General features: G+C 40.8%; 1 protein-coding gene across 2 annotated transcripts in view; it reads left to right on the plus strand.

The window, feature by feature from the left end:
• Nucleotides 1–16,240: 16,240 nt before the first annotated feature.
• figla (folliculogenesis specific bHLH transcription factor) overlaps nt 16,241–23,500 on the plus strand; it is an 11,590-nt gene continuing 4,330 nt past the window's right edge. Inside the window, exons 1-5 of one of the 2 annotated variants that reach the window (XM_039620515.1) lie at nt 16,241–16,567; nt 17,421–17,567; nt 17,684–17,773; nt 19,441–19,467; nt 22,326–22,478. In XM_039620515.1, the coding sequence (XP_039476449.1) occupies nt 16,382–16,567; nt 17,421–17,567; nt 17,684–17,773; nt 19,441–19,467; nt 22,326–22,478 (603 nt within the window). In that variant the 5' untranslated portion in view covers nt 16,241–16,381. The remainder of the gene's footprint in view (nt 16,568–17,420; nt 17,568–17,683; nt 17,774–19,440; nt 19,468–22,325; nt 22,479–23,500) is intronic. The other variant, XM_031742812.2, reaches the window with a different exon arrangement.

A 23,500-nucleotide genomic window follows, 5' to 3' on the forward strand; every position in this document is an offset into this window, starting at 1 on the left:
AACACCTTTTCAACGCTGCATTTCACGTTTTATGGACGAGGTTTATCTAAAAATGCTTCCAGCCCTTTTTCAGGCGAGCCTTTACTTCTAGAAACCCTTCTAAAAATGCTTCCAGCCCTTTTTCAGGCGAGCCTTTACTTTTAGGAATGCTACCAGCCCCTCTGGGCGAGCCTAAACGTTTTACGCGAGGTGTCTGAGTGTTAATATTCACCTGGTTGCTGCCGGTCTCTCAGGTCTACCTCATCGACCCCCACCGCCGTGGACCACTTATAAAAACGCTGGCCAGAACCCGAATGTCACGTCTCTGGACTTTATATCCTCTACCTAGAGAGGAGCTGTCGACAGACTTCAGCGTGGGCTTCTCACGGCGTCAGGACTCGGTGAGGCTTTCCTGTGGGATCTCACAAAAATGCTGTGTCTCATCCGGCTCGAAGGACCAAGAAATGTCAGGAGTTTTCCTGTATTGCAACTCAGGTCGGAATAAAAACGCTCGGACAGGTTTAACGTGTACACGGTCGAGACTCAGGGAGACTCGCACTGTGCAATAAAAAGAAAGAGTCTTTATTCAGAGAGCACATACAGGAAGAGAGAAAATAGAACTGCAGGCTTCCTGTGTAACTTCCCCATTTAGGAGTCTGCACAGAGTTGCAGAGTTTAAGCTGAATACTGAAAAGAGCAAACACATTTAGATAATGAAACGTACTTTTAAGCATAACATAATAAAAATCCCAAAATCCTAAAAAATCTCTTCACAGTGGCGTTGTCATTTTATTATTTCTTTTATAGCCCTGCCGAGCACTTGGTCACATACTTAGCGTTGGTCGACAGGATGCACATTTGAGGTAGACGTTTGGTCTTGTAAATTGTTTTATTTTTGCAGAGAGCATAGTTCACCTGTTTTGAAGGCTCTATTTTTTTTTTAGTGTGTGATTATAGACAAGACAGCAGTATCCAGCTTTAGGAGGAAGAGTCATAGGATTTTAGCACCTTGCTGATGTAATTTTCCCTTTTTCTTGGTCTAAATTTATCATGGAGGAAGAATTTCAGCAACTTAGAGATTTGGTAGCGCAGATAATGAGCAATTGCGCCAGGATAGGGGCGCTGTGCTGGAGTCTGGTGGTGGTGCCGCGTCGGTCTCCTTCGCACCAGCTGGTTGCATACCAAATGTTGGTAGCCAAGCCGCCGTTACAGAGCGTTTGGTGGTGGTGCCTAGGGACCGTAAATGTCCCATGTTCAATGGCAGAACGGGCATCAATATAGCTGAATGGGTTGAAGAGGTTCAAGCGTGCATGCGTGCCCGGCACCTGTCTGTTGCTGATCAAGCGTTCTTTATTTTTGACCATTTAGAGAGAGAAGCAAGGGAGGAGATCAAATTCCGCCCTAATTCAGAGCGAGGGGATCCTGCTCGGGTGTTGACCATGTTAAAGGAACTGCATGGTAATGCGCAGTCCTTTGTCACTCTGCAGCAGGCTTTCTTTTTGAGGAGATAGCGGGAGGGAGAGACTTTGCAGGAGTTTTCCTTAGCGCTAATGGCTCTGATGGAGCAAGTAAAACAAAGTGCACCTGATGGCATGTGTAATGCAGAGGTGTTGCTCCGAGACCAGTTTGTAGAACATGTTGTTGACAGTGCTCTCCGCAGAGAGCTTAAACAATATGTTCGCCGTGTGCCTACTACCACCTTGTTAGAGGTGCACGGGGAAGCAATTAGATGGGAAAGAGAAGGGTTTTCAGGCGGTGTTCGCGACCGTGGCTATTCCCACCCATCAGCGTATGGTTTCCAGTGTGGGGTGCACACTAGCCTTAGGTCCGCTCCTGTTGATACACCTGAGTCCGAGTGGCGTGAGCTAAAGGAACTCCTAAAGCGCCAGCAAGAGCAGTTAAATCAGCTCACTGAGACAGTGGTTTCTTTACAGAACCCCCGAAGAGGTGTTCGGCTCTCACGGGGTGGCTTGGTGACTTGTCGCCGGTGTCAGCAGCCAGGACACTTTGCTAGGGAGTGCACTGGGGAGCGGGCTTCACGCCGCACCAGAGCAGGTTTTGATTCAGGCCCCACTCGTACAGCAGTTGGCAATCACCTTCCCGCTACCCAGTCGGAAAACTAAAGCCCTCTGAGCTGCAGAGCCACAGTTCAGGTGGGGAGTTCACTGGCTCACAGAAAGATAGGATTGGCAGGCTAATTTCATCGTGTCCAAAGATAGATGTGCTGATTAGTGGGGTGACTGTCCCTTGTTTGGTGGATACTGGGTCCATGGTTTCCACCATCACAGAAAGCTTCTTTTTGGCACATTTTGCCCCTTGGGGACAAGAACGCCTTCAGTCATGCCATTGGTTACAGCTTCGGGCTGCCAATGGGCTTGCCATTCCTTACATTGGCTATTTGGAGCTCAGTGTACTCCTGTGTGGCAAGGAAATGCCCTCTTGTGGGATCCTTATAGTGAAGGACCCTCCTGGTGCCACGCCCTCTGTCCCTGGTATTTTAGGAATGAACGTAATCCGCCGCTGTTATCAAGAGATGTTTAGGGCTTTCGGTGGCTCCTTGTTTAATTCTCCTTCTGTGTCACAGGGACCGAGACCAGTTTTGGAGGCCTTACATCAGTGTCACCAGTCTGCAGCCCAAGCCCCAGAGGACCCTGTCGGTACCGTCAAGGTACAGGGCCCGCGGGCCGTGCGGATACCTGGTGGTGTTATGCAGCTGGTGGCCACCACCTGTTCCCAGCAGTTGTTGGTCAGGCTATGCTTTTTGAGCCTCCCGAGTCCGGGTTGCCAGTCGGGTTGCTGGCCTCTCCATGTTTGGTCCAGGTGGATAAGGGCGTTGCCTACATCCCAGTCACCAATGTGGGGACAGCCAGGGTTTTAATAGTTTTGCAATTTTCATTAGTTTTTATTTCGTTTTGACTTCAGATTTTCAATTTTATATTAGTTTTAATTAGTTTTTACCAATTGTTTGCTAGTTTAGTTTTTATTTTTTGGAAAATCCTTAGTTTCAGTTTAGTTTTGATTAGTTTCAGTTAGTTTTAGTTGTGTTTGCAATAAAGTGTAACAAAATCCCAGTTTCATCATATCAGTCATTCTCTTCTGCTTATCCTTGGGTATGTTGCTATTCCAGCTACCATACCCTGCACCCTGGACAGGTCGCCTGTCTGTCATGAGGGCTAACACGCAGAGACAGACAACTCACATTCCCACCTATGGGTTCTTTAAATAAATAAAGGCAGATGAACAACCGTTGATACCAGGCAACTATAAAATGTATATCTTGGCCCCAATGAGACTATTAACTCTTGCAGCACCGGGTGTTAAGGCAATTGACTCACACAGTTATGTAGATATCCCAGTCCTGTTGTCTCGGGATGCATCACGCTGCCTTGCCTGGGGTTAGCTTCTGTTTCTGGGGATGAGGGTTGGGCGTGCTCCCTTACCTTCTCCAGGTAAGCTAGGTTAGCCTTCTTGTGTGAGCTTTTCAAGTGCACTTTAAGGTTTGTGGGATTTTTTTCCTTTTAGAAATGTCCCTCATAATTTGTCTCTTTCCACTACAAGACACTTGCTTTATCCAAAACACAGTCATATTCAAAGTAATCCCAAATTGGACTCTGGCGCTTTCTCCAGACTTTTCCTGACATGATTCTACACGTGGATGGAGCAGCAGCACAGACGACTCGACTAACGTACTTGCCACCTGCTGGCATAATGAGACACAGCAAGAAAAAAACCTGGAAACTAAACTTAATTTTCACCCTTGACTATTGTATGACACGCACACATCAACGAAAACTAAACACATTTTTGCAATAAATTCAGTTAATTTTAGTTAGTTTTGTGAACACTCATTACAGTTTTAGTTAGTTTTCCTTTTTTTGTTTTTATTTTTATTTCCGTTAACGAAAATGTTTTTTCACTTCTAGTTTTCGTTATTTCGTTAGTTTTCGTTAACGATAATAACCTTGGGGACAGCTGAAGCTGTTCTCCACCCATGGACCCATTTGGGAGTGATAAGCCAAGCTACTGTTGTTAGCTTCCCTGCTGGCGTTAGCGAGGAACACTCTTTTCCCTTACTGTAATCTGATTACTTTTTTCAAGTAACGAGTAATGTAAGGGATTACTATTGCAAAAACGGTAATTAGCAGCCCTGCTCAAGACACGGTGGATGCGATTGACCTGTCTGCTCTCGCTGACTCGGAGCAACATGAGGTACGGTTACTTTTGCAGAAGTACCGCTCTGTTTTCTCCGCTCATGAGGGAGACTTGGGCTGCACAAACCTCATTTCGCACGACATACCTCTGTTTGATGACGTACCCGTCCGGCAGAGGTACAGGCGAATTCCTCCTTCTGATTATGAGGCTGTTAGGGCCCATATCAACCAGCTACTGGAGGCCCAGGTAATTAGGGAGAGTAGCAGTCCTTATGCCTCTCCCATCGTGTTGGTCCGCAAGAAGGATGGAAGCCTCCGTCTGTGTGTTGACTATCGTTTGCTGAATAGCAAAACAAGGAAGGACGCCTTCCCCTTACCTCGCATCGAGGAAAGTCTGGATGCCCTGGCTGGCGCACGCTGGTTTTCTACAATCGACCTGGCTAGCGGGTACAATCAGGTGCCAGTTTCTGAGCAGGATAAGCCCAAGACCGCTTTTTGCACGCCCTTTGGCCTGTTCGCAAAGTTCGCAGAGTTGGGATCTCATAGTTATATGGGTCACCTGTAGGCGTCTAGGCCAAATGAAATCCTGGCCATAGACTTCACGGTGTTGGAACCTTCCCGTAGTGGAGTTGACGTCTTGGTTATGACTGACGTTTTTAGTAAATACACTGTCGCAGTCCCTACCCGGGACCACCGGGCCTCTACTGTGGCCCAGGCCCTGTTAACAGAGTGGGGGTTTTTTTAAGTTTGGCGTTCCTAGCCGCCTCCACTCTGACCAGGGTAGAAACTTTGAGGGTTTGGTGATGCAACAACTATGCGAGTTGTATCAGGTAGCCAAGTCCTGTACAACCCCTTACCACCCAGCGGGTAATGGGCAGTGCGAACGGTTTAACCAAACCCTCCACAACCTCCTACGGACCCTGCCATCATCGCGGAAACGCGACTGGGCCGCATGCTTACCACACGTGCACACACAATGCCGTGATCGGATATGGGTCGCATAGAGTCAAAAAAGTTGGATTTGATGCGCTTTCGCCTGCAGTGTGAACGTAGCCTTAGTGTTTATAAATGCACACTGATAGGGCTAACTTTGGCTTATCATTATAATGATCTAAATGGTAATGCATGAGTGCATTGTGCAATAATTTAATAACAATTTATTCTCAATTTAATTTAAATTGAGAGCCCGAGCCATGGAGTCTAAACAGCATAACTTTCTGTGTTAATAATAATAATAATAATAATAAATAATGATGATGACAATAATAATAATGATAAGATGCACAAGACATGGAGTCATCCACATCAAGAGTTTGGTTCCATTCATGCACACTGCAGCTTTCCACAGTGATGCAAAAACAAAGTTACTGAGTGGCGTCTGCCCCAAACCTGTACAGCCTCTGTTCACCCAGTCCAGTTTGTTGTTCTGGTAGGATCAAAGATAAGGGGGTTTAATACTAATAACCTCTTATATTTCCTCTCTTTATCCCTTGTTGTTGTTTGTTTCATTGGCTAATTATTCGACTGTTCTAACATTTGTTTTATATGTTAGTGCAGCTACAGCACTTAAATGTTCCCTTTGGGGTTTAACTTCTCCTAATCCTGTCTTAATCTTCACTTAATCAAATGTCTCTGTGTGATTATGGACCTACTGTAACTATGGAGGACCACAAGAGCCACGCGCATCGAAATAAAAATTTCTGTGCTTTAATAATGAATTGTAGAATAAATTCTGCAATTGTAAATTCATTTTTGAATTCCAATTTAATAAACTGCATTTCAAAATCCTTTTTCCACTTGCATTTCAAAAAACTTTTTCCAATTGCACTTTAATAAACTACATTTTAAAATCCTTTTTTCAGTTGCAATTTAATAAACTGCAGTTCAAAATCCTTTTTCCACCTGCAATTTAATAAACTGCAGTTCAAAATCCCTTTTCCACTTGCAATTTAATAAACTGCAGTTCAAAATCCCTTTTCCACCTGCAATTTAATAAACTGCAGGTCAAAATCCTTTTCCACTTGCAATTTAATAAACTGCAGTTCAAAATCCTTTTTCCACTTGCAATTTAATAAACTGCAGGTCAAAATCCTTTTTTCCACTTGCAATTTAATAAACTGCAGTTCAAAATCCTTTTTCCACTTGCAATTTAATAAACTGCAGGTCAAAATCCTTTTTCCACCTGCAATTTAATAAACTGCAGTTGAAAATCCATTTCCCTTTCCTGTTCGCTCCTGGATTAGCTGCTGGATTAGCTCTTCGATTAACAACTTGCTGGAGGCTATTCAAATTAGCCACACCGTGGGATGTAAGGAGCTCTCTGATTGGTTGGTCAGACACAGGCTGTCTGCCAGCCTGGATTTTTCTAGCTCATAGTTTCGCCCTGCTACGAAGCGCGTGTGTGCTTGTACAAAGGCCGTTCAGCGTCGGGATTTACACTCGGCTCAACACAATGAAGGGACCCTGCAGCGAAACGGAGAGCCAACCTCTGACTGAGTGCCCGTCTACACAGTCTGACCACCTGTTGAAGGTAAGGTGCTAACGTGGCTAACGCTAGCATCACCGCACGTAGCCCCGTTATTTTAAGATCATCTTAGCTAATGAAAGTTTTACGTCGCAGCTGTACGAGCTCGCTACGTGTTTTGTAAGCTGCTGTGCTCTTCACAAATAAAGCTGGAAGCAGCTCAGACTGTTAGAACCAGCACTGAGCCCTGTTACATTTATACAGTGTTAGAGCAATGGCTGCAACCTACAGCCTTTAAACTAGCGATTAAAATGCTGACAGTAAACTCGTCAGTCCAGATGTTACCACATTACTCTGTGGTACTTAGAGTTAAAACAACTGAGACAGGCTGATTAAAATAACAGCTGTCATTTCTCTCATTCCTTATATCAAGACTGGAGATCACACTACTGATTTCAGTTCATTTAATATGTGAGTGCACAGATTCATTCTCAACTGGACATAAATGATGATCAAAGGTTGTATATATGATGAATTCATCAAATCCCAGCCTCTAACACAGTGCGCTGAATCTTAGCTTTGAATGTCCAGTATATTCTAATCAGTGCAATGTAAGCATTCACTGAACCTACAGTATCTACACCTGTGTGGTAAAGATACAGATAATGAAATTTAATTATTAATACAATATACATCATGGAAAATGAAAGCTGAAATTGATTCAGTTTAGTACTTTTCTCTGTATGCTCTGTGATTATAAAGGCCTTAAATTCTGTGATATATACTGTGAATGATTTTCACAGAGGTCTTAAAGTACTTAAATCACTGCTGATAGTCTGGTTGTTTATATTTTCACATGTTTTGTGTCTGTAGGGCTGTTTGATGACGATTTGGACTCCTCTGGGAGATGAGGACACACCCACATCTGTTCCATACTGCAGCCATGGATGGTGTTACAGCTCTCAGTCAGCTTTGGGCCATCAGGACGCACACACTGGAAAACCAGCACCTGGACTTCATGCAGGAGAGACGGCCTCGGTGTTGGACTCTGCATCCTCTACTTTACCTCCTAATCTCTTTCTCTTTAACACACAATTAAAATCAATCCAAAAGAGTGTAAACTTACTGAGGAAGTCTCTAACTTGTACACATTTGTACTTTTACTTGTTTTATGAGTTATTTTTAAGAAGAGTAAAGTTATTCACATAAAGTTGTTATTGTTCTGTATTTATTCTTTTGTATCATGTACCACAGTCATACTGAACTTTACAGACATGGTGAATTGGAGAAAAAAGATCACACACACACACACACATACACACATATATATATATATATATATATATCATTCAGCTTCAGCAGTATTTCTATTCATCTTATGAATTCCAGTCTAATGTCAATTCACTGAGTTCAGTTTTGGTCTTAAACTCCAGAGAATACCACCTGGTTCAACAATGTTTTTTATCTGATTATTGGCAAAATGTTTTCTTCTTTCAGAAGAAAACATTCTTCTGAAAGAAGAAATTGGGCTCAATTTTGCCTGAGGCTGAAATTGAGCCCAAAGAAACAACAACAAAGTTTAGTTCCTCTGGATTTTCCATGGAAAATTGTTTTATCACTCATCCAGGTGACTTCTCCAGTGTCACGGATGAGTGATGAATGTATCTCCACTGGAAACCATTGTGTCCAGTTAAAGTCAATTGACTTTTTTTTTAAGGAGAGTTGTTAGATGCTGCGCTCATGAGGACAATGGGTTTTAACTTGCAGCACAACACAAAGCTGCCATACTGGATCAACGATCAAAACACTTAATTGAGCAGAATTAAGGCAAAATGTAATATCCTCATATGATGACACATCACACATGATCCAGCATTGCTCTAAGAATGCAAACTTTCTTATTGGAAGTTTCCACAGCTGCCAGAAAGGGACAGATTTCTGTATGGTCTTAATGAGTGGTCGTTGCTCTCTCGTTGTCTCTGGAATTGCTGCACAGAGGATGTAACACCCATGATAAGCACTGAGGTTTGTGTCCTTGTCAGAAATCAGCAATACTCAGCTTCCAGGTAAGGAAAAGTGGAACCAGAAGATATTCAAATGCATCTCTCCACAGCTGCTGATGAATTCTCTACGAAAAACAAAGTTAGTTAAAAACATTTGCAGGTGAATCACCACTGATTTATCAGTGACATCCATTTACTCAAAAATTACTGACAAGTGGATAACTAGGAGATAGAGAGATTATATATATCTCTATATATATATATATATATAATCTATATCTATCTCTATATCTCTATATATATATATATATCTATATATATCTATATATATATATCTATATATATATATCTCTATATATCTCTATATATATATATATATCTATATATCTCTATATATATATATATATATATATATATATATATATATATATATATATATATATATATATATATATATATATATATATATATATATATATATATATATATATATATATATATATATATATATATATATATATATATATATATATATATATATATATATATATATATATATATATATACACACATACATACATACACACACACACATATACACATAATTTCAAAAATGTCCTGTACAAAATGGAACTGTATATGACAAATGTGGTGTGGTGCTTGTGGAATTTTAACAAGGACCCTACAAAACTTTACAGTACTCATGCTGCCAAACTTTTGACAGCTAGGTGTGCAGTAAGGCTGGGTATCGTCACTTATTTCTAGAATCGATTCATTTCCGATTCACAAGGTCCCGATTCAATTCAATTCGATTCAATTCGATTTGAATCTGGGAAATTTTGACAGTCAGAAATATAATTAAGATCAGTACATTGACATATTTTTGTATCTATAAAAGGAAGCTGACACACATAAGACTATCAAAGGTGTGAGCGTCACAGCAGATTTCTTTGTGTCAAAGTAGCTGAAGATAAAACAGAAAAACATGAAGGTGGTTTTCCTGGCCTGAGATTTTATAAAAATATGTATCTGCAGTACATCAAAAACGAAAGAAAACCATTAATCAACATATGAACGTTACCTCTGACGTTACAGCGGTTTTATTAGAGACACGGCTAAGCGTTTTGCATTTCGCATAACTTTAAAAGTTTAAATATGTTCAGTATTGAGCGGCAGAAATTAGGTTTTCTTTTCGGAAGTATGTAAAAAAAAAAAAAAAAAACAGCGGCCGACAGCGCTGTAAACAACAGTAGAGTTGCGCATAACAAGCAAGCAAATAATGCAGAAAACAGTACAGAGAGAGAGAGCTGTGCATGAAGTTTGATTTTATCGTGGGTGAAGCAAAACAGTAAAAGTCAGAGGAATTCATGGCGATGTTTACGTGAAGCGTAGTTTGGATCTTCTTTTGCTGCTGGTTCGGTCAATATTTTTGGAGAGAGATAAAACTAACAGCTTTAGAATCAGCGCAAAAGGGCGTGAACACAAAGTGCTACCCGCGAAACATCAGAATCAGCGAGCTGTCGGCTTTCAGCCCCGACCGTGTCCGTGCAGTTGTTGTGCCAGAAAGTGATTGCCGTCGCGCCGCAGACGCTTAAAGCTGCAGCGCCCGTCGGGTGAGAAAGGCGACATCTCACTGATTCTGATCCGCTGGTCGCGCTGTGTGTTTACGTCCTTGTGCAGAATCCGTGTACCTGCTCTCATTTACTGTCTTAGCTGTTTGGTGGTTGTTGAAATTTTGTGAGGTTTCACCTGAGATTCTGGCGTTTCGGGCAAAATAAATTTATATTAAAAAATCGATTCAGGATTTTAATGAATCGATTTCACGTTATCCAAGCCAGAATCGATTTTAATCGAGGAATCGATTATTAAAACCCACCCTAGTGTGCAGTTCCTGCTTTAAATGCATTCAAAATCTAAGTGATAAGAGGCCAGAAATGTTTGAACTAAACATGAACCTACATCACTGAGGCCGTCTCTCCTGCATGAAGTATAGGCGCTGGTTTTCCAGTGTGTGCGTCTGATGGCCCAAAGCTGACTCAGAGCTGTAACACCATCCATGGCTGCAGTATGGAACAGATGTGGGTGTGTCCTCATCTCCCAGAGGAGTCCAAATCGTCATCAAACAGCCCTACAGACACAAAAACATGTGAAAATGTAAACAACCAGACTATCAGCAGTGATTTAAGTACTTTAAGACCTCTGTGAACATCATTTACAGTATATATCACAGAATTTAAGGCCTTTATAATCACAGAGCATACAGAGAAAAGTACTAAACTGAATCAATTTCAGCTTTCATTTTTCATGATGTATATTGTATTAATAATTAAATTTCATTATCTGTATCTTTACCACACAGGTGTAGATACTGTAGGTTCAGTGAATGCTTACATTGCACTGATTAGAATATACTGGACATTCAAAGCTAAGATTCAGCGCACTGTGTTAGAGGCTGGGATTTGATGAATTCATCATGTATACAACCTTTGATCATCATTTATGTCCAGTTGAGAATGAATCTGTGCACTCACATATTAAATGAACTGAAATCAGTAGTGTGATCTCCAGTCTTGATATAAGGAATGAGAGAAATGACAGCTGTTATTTTAATCAGCCTGTCTCAGTTGTTTTAACTCTAAGTACCACAGAGTAATGTGGTAACATCTGGACTGACGAGTTTACTGTCAGCATTTTAATCGCTAGTTTAAAGGCTGTAGGTTGCAGCCATTGCTCTAACACTGTATAAATGTAACAGGCCTCAGTGCTGGTTCTAACAGTCTGAGCTGCTTCCAGCTTTATCTGTGAAGAGCACAGCAGCTTACAAAACACGTAGCGAGCTCGTACAGCTGCGACGTAAAACTTTCATTAGCTAAGATGATCTTAAAATAACGGGCTACGTGCGGTGATGCTAGCGTTAGCCACGTTAGCACCTTACCTTCAACAGGTGGTCAGACTGTGTTGACAGGCACTCAGTCAGAGGTTGGCTCTCCGTTTCGCTGCAGGGTCCCTTCATTCTTCACATATCCGTGTCGAGCCGAGTGTAAATCCCGACGCTGAACGGCCTTTGTACAAGAACACACGCTTCCTAGCAGGGCGAAGCTATGAGCTAGAAAAATCCAGGCTGGCAGACAGCCTGTGTCTGACCAACCAATCAGAGAGCTCCTTACATCCCACGGTGTGGCTAATTTGAATAGCCTCCAGCAAGTTGTTAATCGAAGAGCTAATCCAGCAGCTAATCCAGGAGCTAATCCAGCAGCTAATCCCGGAGCGAACAGGAAAGGAAATGGATTTTCAACTGCAGTTTATTAAATTGCAGGTGGAAAAAGGATTTTGAACTGCAGTTTATTAAATTGCAGGTGGAAAAAGGATTTTGACCTGCAGTTTATTAAATTGCAAGTGGAAAAAGGATTTTGACCTGCAGTTTATTAAATTGCAAGTGGAAAAGGATTTTGAACTGCAGTTTATTAAATTGCAAGTGGAAAAAGGATTTTGAACTGCAGTTTATTAAATTGCAGGTGGAAAAGGATTTTGACCTGCAGTTTATTAAATTGCAAGTGGAAAAAGGATTTTGAACTGCAGTTTATTAAATTGCAAGTGGAAAAAGGATTTTGAACTGCAGTTTATTAAAGTGCAACTGAAAAAAGGATTTTAAAATGCAGTTTATTAAAGTGCAATTGGAAAAAGGATTTTGAAATGCAATTGGAAAAAGGATTTTGAAATGCAGTTTATTAAATTGGAATTCAAAAATGAATTTACAATTGCAGAATTTATTCTACAATTCATTATTAAAGCACAGAGATTTTTATTTCGATGCGCGTGGCTCTTGTGGTCCTCCATACTGTAACAACACGAGCAATTCAATACTGAATGTCATTATAATGAGTTTGGAGAGGATTTGTTTTCTTGGATAACAAAGACTGTTCTGGAAACACACACACACACACACACACACACACACACACACACACACACACACTATCCTTGCCTTAGGTTTTCTTTGTACATTTAATAGTTGCTGCTGTGATTTATTGATCATCCTAAAAGTGCAATTTCTCGGCTATCTTTTTAAAAGGATAGCTGTCAGTTTTTCTCTGACTGGCAAAACACTGAAAAACACAGGAAATATTACTGAAAAAAAATGTATTCACCACTCATCCATTTTCATACAGCTTACTCAAATTCTTTCCGTGCAGAGTTGCAGAGACCTTCCTCACCCCTAATGTTCTAAGTTTTTGTTTGATAAGATTTGTATTTGATTTAATCTGTTTCTCAGCTCTCCTCCATACTGCAATTTGCCATCTACAGGATTAGACCCAGGAAGTGCTAAACCACTCCATGATGTTCTAGACCTGCTTTTATGGTCATGTGAGGTGGAGTATTATAAAAATAATAATAACTTAAATTTACACAGGGCCTTTCAAGAAACCCAAGAACACTTTACAAATTAATAGCAACAAAAAAGGGTATACATTGAGTGTTTCGTGAAAGACAGGTTGATTCTCTTAATACAATTAGACATGCTTGTTTGCTGTTAAACACTAACTATTAAGGAAACCATCCATCCATCCATCCATCCATCCATCTTCTTCTGCCTATCCTGGGCCGGGTACGGGCAGCAGCCCAAGCAGAGAAGCCCAGATCTCTCTCTCCCCAGCCTCCTCCTCCAGCTTGTCCAGGGGAACATCAAGGCGTTCCCTGGCTAGCCGAGAGAGGCGCCCAGGAGGCATCCCTGTCAGATGCCCGAACCACCTCAACTGGCTCCTTTCGATGTGGAGGAGCAGCTGCTCTATTCTGAGCCCCTCCTGAATGGCCGAACTTCTCACCCTATCTCTAAGGGAGAGCCCAACCACCCTTCAAAGGAAGCCCATTTCCTATGCTTGTATCTCGTTCTTTTGGTTACTATCCACAGCTCATGACCATAGGTGAGGGTAGGGACGTAGAACAACCGGTAAATTGAGAGCTTCAGAGAGAATATATACAATTATACGCATGAAAATAGAGTTAAAAGTCCAAAATCTATGCTCCGTTAAATTTCACAAAGCCATTTATTGGGCCGGATTGGAGTCTTTCCTAGGCCAATTATGGCCCCCAGGCCTTATATTTGACACCTTTGCTGTACACTTATTAAATATAAACAAAGAGAAGTGCTCTTTTCATATGGGAGATTATGCCTTGGTTTTTAGTGGTCTAATTCACTTGTGGTCAGATTAGACTGTCTGTGGCCCATGAAGTAAAAGGAGTTTGACACCTTTGTTTTTTGACTCTCTTAGCAGTACAAGTCATGTGCTCAGTCCTGCTGAGTCAGCAATCCCTGATGCAGTTTTGTTGGATATCTCACATCACTCTGCAAGAAAATAGGAGTAGATACATTAAGTACAATTTATACTCGTGATCTGCCTATTTTCTCTTCCGATAGGAGAATGAAGGATAGATATGTGCTTCTCTGAGCGAATGAAGACCAAATAAAGACTGTAGCAAATCAGGATTCATGCTTACATTTACCTGCTTTCACAGAGAAATTTGATGAAAAACATAGTTATCGACTGAACACAAGATGAATGACTTGTGGGGCGAGTGTCCCTTCCATTGTTGAAATGGGCTGTTGGACTGGAGGACTCTTGTCTTTTCTTATAGTGAAAATAGGTTATTGTAATTATGCGCTGTCGAGTGCAGCAGTTAAATACACTGAAGTATGGCAGGCCTCATAGCCTTTTGTTGAATAGCTTAAACCAACCCAGAGTCACAGGCTTTCCCATTTAACAAGCTAATTTCTGACTGTTTCCAAACCTAATATTAGTATAAAGACAAGCACATAATTGTTTGCCTTAAAAAGAAATCTAAAGTCTGAATATAATCAAGCTTTAGATTCCTCTAAAGGGACTTTTATCAAACCTGTTATTTACTCAGGCTGTATTTTCCTTACAGTTTTCATATCTTTAAAAGGTTAACCGTTAATTGCAGTGCTTGGTTGTAATGACCAACTCATCGACTGAAAGAGAAAATAAGAATTCCCAGAAAGCTGATTCTTTTCATCCGAACGTTGCCAGTTGTCGGTTTTCTTAGAAAATAAGAATGAATTAATTTTAAAAATAAACATTTTCATGAGCATTGAAACTTTCACATGGTGGATTTCTAAACAGATATATCAGTATAAAAGAGGTCCTCAAAGCTGCTGCGAATAGAAGAGCTTTTGGTATAAACATGATGAATTTTTAAAATTGTACAAATGTTGTAATCATTTAGAGATAAAATGCTTTCTATTATATTGTATATTATGTTATACTCTATGATAGACATGTAACCTATCCAGTGCACCCCACTGGCAGCTGGGATAGCCAACACCATCCTGAATATCTCACAGGACTGTTTTCATGGTGTTAAACAGGGATCTCAGTATGATTTACTGTCATTTATTAAAGATTTGCCAAAAAAAAAGAGAAAAGAATTTAAACAGCTGAGGAGAATTATGTGGCTATACTTGTGAAAGCTCCTTTGTATGTGAAGAAAGAAGAAGCTTTGAGAAAAACTTCACTGGGATTTGACTGTTGGAGGTGAAAGAGCATCTGAAACTTTTGATTTACATGAACAATGAGAACCAGCAGAAAAATCCTCCCAGAAAAGCGGTTGTGGAGGTGGAGGAGTTAAAGCGGGCAGGAGACATCTGACATTAAGCTGAGGGTTTGCTTAAGGCAGTGTACAGTTGTCTGACTTGCCCTAAAGACAATAAAAATGCCGAGGTGTGACCATGAAAGCAGTTTGTAAAATCTGATGTTTTGATGTGACACATTTTCAGAACGGAGCTTTGATTGAATATGTTTTCATGTTATTTTTCTTAAACGTCTACCTGGTGTGAGAAAAGCAGCCCTCTATTAATTCTCCAGACTACTGTTTAAAAAGTCATTGTGTAGATTTCAGCAGTGAAATTTTTTTATATTTGAAGGAGTTTTCCAGATGATGCTAAAGAGATAACAACAGATCGCTTGTTAACATGTTAACAGTGCTTGCTGTTGTGTGAATAATGACATCAGTAATGGTTCATGGTAGCGACCAGACACCAAAATAAAGCTATAAGTGTGAAGGAGAGACAAATTTCTCGGACAGGGATGTTATTTCTGGCTTAAATGACTTGATTGTCATGGTTATGTTTGGCAAATGTCTGACAAATTACAGGCCAACAAATGATTAAAAAAAAAAATCACTTTTTGTTACTGGTGTGGTTTGTTTGCCAAAAAGTGATTTCCGTGTGTTTTTTCTGTGTGACATTCTGCTTATGTTGGCAAAACGACTGAAGTCAACTGGATTTATTTACTGACTATATATAAAGAAATCGCCTGGTTTGCAAGCTCTGTGTTACTGTACCTATATTATATTCAACCAAGTCCTTTTCGGCCTCCTAAATTACCTTAAAAGCACTATTATGTTATATTCATTGTAATATCTGCTGCTCACTTGGTCACTCTTAAATAATAAACTTTTATTGTCAGACTTTTTGCCCTGGTAAATAAAGGATATATAAAAGTCACTTTACTACAAACTGATAGCGACTTCTATGTACCAGGAATGTTCTTCTCTGCTCAAAGTTATTTATTTTTATTTTTTTTCAGTGTGGAAAATACCGGAAGTCCTTTTTGACACAACACCTAACTCTAATTAAAAGCCTCCTGACACAGGTGTGATCCTCCGCCACGCCAGAGGCCTCTCCCAGCTCGCTTTTACATGGCGCCACGATAAAGAATTAAATCAACCAGGTGGTAGCTTATTTTTATCAAACGGTACTCGTTAAAATGAAGGTACCGGAGGAGGAATCCATGAGTGACATTTTGAAGCGGCTGACGGGCGAGTCTGCGCTCCCTGTCTACTGCAACATCGAGAAGCTCAAACGAGGACGGGACAATTTGTACTTCGTGGCCGAGGAGTTCAGCGAAACTGTGAAAAAACGAGAGTTGGTCAACGCCAAGGAACGAATGAGAGTGAGTGAGTGTTTTAAACAGTAACTTGTAACCACAAATGAAGGACTGGTGGCAAATTTTCCTTTAACAGCTCACTTAAGGAGGGACGCTGTTAGCAACCTCACAGCTAACGATGCTAACTGGAAAAATACACATGTTGTTGTTCATGTTGGGAATAATTTGCTAATATTTTCTGAAAATAGAATGACTACTTTACTGTCCAAGCAGAGTTGCAAGTTTAATCTAAACATTTCGACTTTACACTCAATAAACCAATATTTTTTTTCCTTAATCTGTGCCACTCCGCCCTACAACGAGTCCTCGGCTTATGTAGAGCTGCGTCCCTGAAGCAGCACTACACCAGTAACGCACCAGTTCACCCAAAGGCCTGCATCTTGTTTTTTAGCAGCTGTGTGTTAAGTGCTAAGCATGACCTTTTTCTGAAATCGCTTTATGAATGCATCCTGGCATGAAGTGGTCGGAAATGGACTAGATTTTCTTGGAAATGCACTTCTCCTTCATTGTTATATTAGAGATGTTGTTTTTGGATGTCTGAAAGATATTATTAGAATGAATAATAATAATAGCGCTGATATTTGCATAAGTAGACCTGCTGGGGTGCTAAAAGTTTCCTTTGTGTTTATTGTAAAACTACCTTTTGTATTTCAAAATCGACCAGTCTGTATAAAACTCTGTGCTGCTTATGATCAAATAAGTATGAATATAGACCCTGTAAATGTTTAGTTTGCGTTTCTAAACTGGGATTTGTTCCCACAGAGCTTAAATTTGTACAAAAAAGGATGAAATTGTGACAATCACTCCTGCTTCAAACCCTACAGTTTTGCTCAAGCACTTCAGGCTCTCTTTGTTGCAGATCAGGAACTTGAATACCATGTTCTCCCGCTTGAAAAGGATGGTACCACTGATGCGACCAGACCGAAAGCCCAGCAAAGTGGACACACTCAAAGCTGCCACAGAATACATTCGACTGCTGCTTGCAGTTTTGCAGGAAACTGACAGTGTAAGTACTGCGCTCAGCAGGACTCTCTGAAATGACAAGTGTGTTGTTTTCCAAGAGCAACACTGCCACTTATTGTGAAATGTTGATCTGTGTTTTGTTTTCGGTTTTTATTTTAGGATGATGGCAGTGGGACTGATTTCTTAAAGAATGCAATCACCTACAGTCAGACTGAAGGCCTTGGTAGTGACCTTTGGCGAGTGGATGATGTAAGTGGTGTCTGTTTCTTCACTTAAGTGACGCTGTTGTATCAACCTACTAATAGTGCTAATTCACATTCAGAATGTGCATGCATCATTAAATGGAGCGTCACACACATGCTAGTGCTTTGGCCTAAGTTCCTGCAGTTTTGCATTTGCATGTCTGTTGGGTTGCATTCAGGTAAATGAGTTAGCCATTAACGCCTATCCCCCCCCCATTGAGAAACTTTGCTTGTCTTTGCCATAGACTTTGGGTCATTACTTGTTGGCACAGTGAATTGTCATCTGATCAGTTTTGGGTTTTTTGTTTGTTTTGTTTTTTACCACTTAGCTGTAAATGGCTGATGGGATATCGTCTCTCTGCTGGGTGTGTGGACACCTGAGTTTGTGAATGCGATAATTTGAGAAGGATGCGATAAGGAAGTCACCTAGAATTTGTTATATTATACCGTACACGTATCTACTAGGAGTCTGCGGGCCATCAGTATTTTTCAGAATTTGTCTGAATCTGAGCAGTGTTTTTGGCCATCTGTGTAATCTGCATTCCAGATTGTATATTCCCTTTTCAGCCTAATTAGGGCCTCTTTTACTTGCCTTCAAGTTACTTTGACCCTCATGAGTTCCAGTGAAGAGCTACCAAATACAATTTCAACATATGGAAATCTTTTCTTTTCTTGTTAATTTGTTGCTGAATAACAAGGGAACAGGCATCCCCTGGCCATGAAACAGCCTGACAGTAATTATCAAAGTACTTTTAAGCCTCAAAAATGGGGGACTGTGTATAAAAATGGCTATGCTTCATGAACAGAGTAATGCAGTACTCTGTAAAAGTCTGCACTTCAGTCACATCAGTGCTGTTGGTGGTGTATGGAGGCAAAATGTAAAACATGTCATAGTCCAAAGACTTAGACCCAACTGCATAACTATCTACTAAATAAACATTACAGTAGAATGGATCACTCTTTGACGTATGTGAGCTGAGCCTAACTGCAATTCAACCCTTTCTCTTGCTAAAAGTGTGGGTGCCAGTGTGTGTCTCCCTCTTTTGTAACAAGCTCTCTGGAGCGATGAAGGCCAGCAAAGCTCTGCTTTCCAGTCTGTGCCGTTTAACAATTAGCATTAAAGTGGATTCATGTCACTACATTAATTGAGTGCTAATATTATATTCCCCCTTGCGTCATCCTTGCTGTTGAAAGCTGCCTTGTTAACAGGTAGGGCCTCTGACATACCTCTTTGTCTGTGAAGATTAGTGTAACGCATTCTAATCAAAAGGTGAGCAACTGAAAAGGCAGGATTTATGTTTGGGGAAGGAGAGCTGACATCTTTAATCTCAGATCTGTTATCAGTTGCAACAACTCAGTGTTTATACTAAAAGGTCAAATCTTGCCACTGTTGAGCAAATCAGCCAAGTGCGTCGATCCAGGGTTTTCCACTTCTGATCCCATACACCTTTGTGTATCTGCTAATACTGAATGCCCATTCATTATATTGCTATTAAAATAAATGACATTATGGCTAGGACATGAGAACCACAGAAAATGTATTTGCATTATTTGTATGTCTAACTTGAGCTCAGTGTGAGAATCATTGGCTGCTGCTTACTGCTGATATTTGCAGTCTCTAGTTTCTCCTTCTCTCCACTCTGTAACTCCTTATCGCTCCTCACACACATGAAGTGGAACAGAGAAGAGACATTAATGGAGGTGGGTGAAAGTCATGTTACCATTACTCCAGTAAAAGTTTGAGAGAGTCATTGTCTGAGCCTTTCAGTTGTTATCTGACAGTTTCTAGTTAAGTCTAAAATATTGCAAACTTGAATACAGAAGGCCTGAAATGTCTCCAAACTGGTGTCACTTTTACTGTTGGCTTCCTCCATACTAGCTCCTTTTTATTTTTTAGCTCAACCTCTAATTACCAGAAGAATCAAGACTGCATCTGGTAACATTACACTAAACAACTTGGAACAGGACTGAATGGATGGGGACTTTTAGGAGCTTGTCATTTATATCTGACCGTTTTCACTCCTCTGCTGTAAAAGGCTGATGGGGTATTGTCCTTAATGAACAGTTATAATTGTGATAGGATGGCGCATATAATTAATACATGAATAATTTTTTTTTTTCATAAAGCCGCAAGCAGCAATCAACCATCCAGTCCTGAGCATAACATAAAACTACATCAGCTCACGGTCAAGTGTATATTGCAGTTAAATACACTGAAGTATGGCAGGCCTCATAGCCTTTTGTTGAATAGCTTAAACCAGGGGTGCCCAATCCCAGTCCTCGAGAGCTACTCCCCTGCAGCTTTTAGATGCGTCCTTGTTCCAGCACACCTGAATCAAATGAATGGCTCGTTATCAGGCCTTTGCCAGACTTGATGGCATGCCGAATTGGTAATCCAACTATTTGATTCAGCTGTGTTGGAGTAGGGATGCATCTAAAAGCTGCAGGACAGTAGCTCTCGAGGACTGGGATTGGGCACCCCTGGCTTAAACCAACCCAGAGTCACAGGCCTTCCCATTTAACAAGCTAATTTCTGACTGTTTCCATTAAATGATGATACTGTTAGTGGAGACTTTACTGAATAAAAGTGGTGACTTTTATTCAGTGTGTTAAGGTGATCTATCATATCCAACATGAAGTGCAGCTTTTCCAGGAAAGTGCTAAATGAAATTTATTTTTTTTTAGTTTAAAACATTTAATCAGAGGTTAGAGTAAATACTTCTAAATGGTGAGCTCTCTAATGGGTGCATCTACTAAAAGTCTCAGACAACTTCGAAGCTCTGTGAACTCAACCTGAAGGTCAAAGGTCAAGTTTTCTGAAAATCCTCTAGGGCAGGGGTCTCCAACTCCAGGCCTCAAGGACTGGTGTCCTGCAGATTTTAGATCTCACCCTGGGTCTACACACCTGAATCAAATGATTAGTTCATTACCAGGCCTCTGGAGAACTTCAAGACATGTTGAGGAGGTAATTTAGCCATTTGAATCAGCTGTGTTGAATCAAGGACACATCTAAAACCTGCAGGACACCGGCCCTCGAGGCCTGGAGTTGGGGACCCCTGCTCTGGGGCTTTCAAACTAATACCATACATCAGGGGTGGGCACCGAGGGCCGGTGTCCCTGCAGGTTTTACATGTGTCCTTGAACCAACACAGCTGATTTAAATGGCTAAATTATCTCCTCAACATGTCCTGATGTTCTCCAGAGGCCTGGTAACGAACTAATCATTTGATTCAGGTGTGTTGACCCAAGGTGAGATCTAAAACCTGCAGGGACACCGGCCCTCGGGGCCTGGAATTGCCCACCCCTGCCATACATGCATCTACTAGGAGGGTGAGTAGTAGTGGTGGCCACAGGTATTTTATTTTCTATTTTTATTTTATTTTGGGGGTCATATTTTAATCATGCATGCTATTAAAAGGGAGGCACGTCTGTCTGGTACAAATAGTTTTGTGTACCTCTCACCATGGACATAAAAGAGAATTTAGATGCTACTTCAAAATAACTGCCCAAAGAAGTGCCTAGAGTGCCAATTGCTGAATGGGAAACTGGTATGACCACCTTTATTCTTCAACACAGCCTGAACTCTTTTAGGCTAACCCCCCTCCACGGCCAACCGAGTGCTGTGGACACCCAAGTTTGAATCCAGTATGTCCAGAATGAATTGATATAGGAGTTTCAAATTGATACCATAGGTGTATCTACTTAAAATCTTGAACGAGTTTGACCTGAAGGAGGAACAGTACACTGCTCCCATGCCAGAGATCTCAAGCGTGTCCCAAGCCTACCCTGGGGGGTTCTCCTGGTAGTTTGAAAGCTAATTTCTGCCGCTTACATCTGCGAGCTCATTCTTTTGCATTTATGAGAACTAACAATCTTGTTAACAAAAAGATCAGGCCAAGATTAACAGATTTACGTTGTTTCTCAACAGCAATCTCGGAGCTGCAGCTCCATCTGGTGGCAGGGGGCTGCGTAAGATTTAAGACACAACAATTTTATGGAAATGGCCAACAATTAAAATGTAGACAATTAGATTAAACGACTAGTACTGACTCGTGACGATTAGTCGTGTCGTAGACTAATTACGCACATTTCTAATTTGTATCCATGAATTTCATTCAGCTCACTGCTAAATATGGAATGAAGAAAAGTTCTGCAGGCTGAGTGATTCGTATAATTACAACTGAAATAACATTTGTCCCTAATTAGCTTTGTAGGCAAACTTTTATTGTATCATTGAACACTAATGGGTTATTCAGTGTTTTCTAGGGAAAAAAAACAAGCATTTGGAATAAAATCCTCGCATCAATAAATTAAAAATTAATGAATTATTTTCATTACAAATTCAGTTTTTCTCCCCTTCCAGTGCAGTTCAGTGTCTGATTCAAAGTGAAGTGTTAGAGTTATGGCTATGAAAATGATTGAATTTTTTTTTTTGAATAACTTTTCACCATCTCATCTGATTGTTGTTCTGGTTTAGTTGGTCTTGCTTTACTATAGTTGACCAGTCACGCTTCCCAGAAATGAGTGTTTTATGTAACTGTACTCTTTCTCCCTGCCAGTTGCTGAGCATGTCAGAGGAACAAATTGATGATGGATTTACTTTACCCCCTGAACCGGTGACAGACAATGGAGAGATGACCAGACTGATGTTGCAGCACTGTGTGATGCCAACGTACCAGTTCATCATCCAAGTAGCTCCTGATCAGCCAGCGGTAACTCATCAATGTACTTCATGTTTTCAGGAGTCTGTGTTCAGCCTGTCAGTCAAAAAGAGGGGGAACCTCAGTCTGGATTATTCATCTGATTTGAGGCTCACTACTTATTTATTCTTTAGTGCAACAGTGCACACATCTGCAGGTCTATAGCTAAGATTAGAATTTTCAGTCGTGTCCCCCGAGCCAAAACAAAGAACTCTGCTCATGCTGAAATGCAGCAGTGTGCTTGTTGACATGGTGACTCTGGTCACTTTTGACCCCATAGCCTGTACTCTGTCCTCCCTTGGGACACACAGTAGTAGGGTTAAAATAAAGACCAGTAAATAAGTGAAATGAAGTCTTGTTTTTCCTCACAATGAACATTCGAGCAGTGCATCAGAAAAGAAAATTGACCAATTAACTGACCATTTATCCTATTTAAGGAACTTCTGCATTTAAATTCTACCTTTTTACCTTCGTAAAACACTTGGTCATGTGGAACAAACTCCTTCCTTCAATTCTAGGGTTTTAGATGAAAAAAAAAAAAAAAAAAAATCTAAAAATGGCACGTCTTTAAAATTGGGCAAATAAAACCTCAACACAACACATTACACTGGCATTATTTAACAAAAACTAGGCCAAAATGCACAAGTGGTGTATGGAAAAACCAAGTACACCCTTCCTGCTTATATTGGAATAAAAGGCAAATGGCAGCCAGGCGCTGCTAATCGAATACACCTGATTAATTGATCTTCAGGACCTCTATAGGGCAGAAGTTTCTGGTCAAATTGCATCAACTGCTTTAGCATTCTCAATGCAAAAATGAATCTAGGATTAAACAGCTGAGGTGCACTGCTCCAATCTAAAGGGTGTGTTTAGGAAATGCAGTCCACTAAGTGTGCTCACAACAGTCTTGTAGTTGTGGTGTTGCTCCCTCAGGGCTGAGTCTAATAACTTTGAGGTTTAGAGCTGTCCTGTTGATAACTGGCTTATATGCAGGTAACACTGGCAGTGATTATATGATCAGATCGGTCCTAGTG

The sequence above is a fragment of the Oreochromis aureus genome, linkage group 12, assembly GCF_013358895.1.
Source record: "Oreochromis aureus strain Israel breed Guangdong linkage group 12, ZZ_aureus, whole genome shotgun sequence".
Taxonomy (NCBI): domain Eukaryota; kingdom Metazoa; phylum Chordata; class Actinopteri; order Cichliformes; family Cichlidae; genus Oreochromis; species Oreochromis aureus.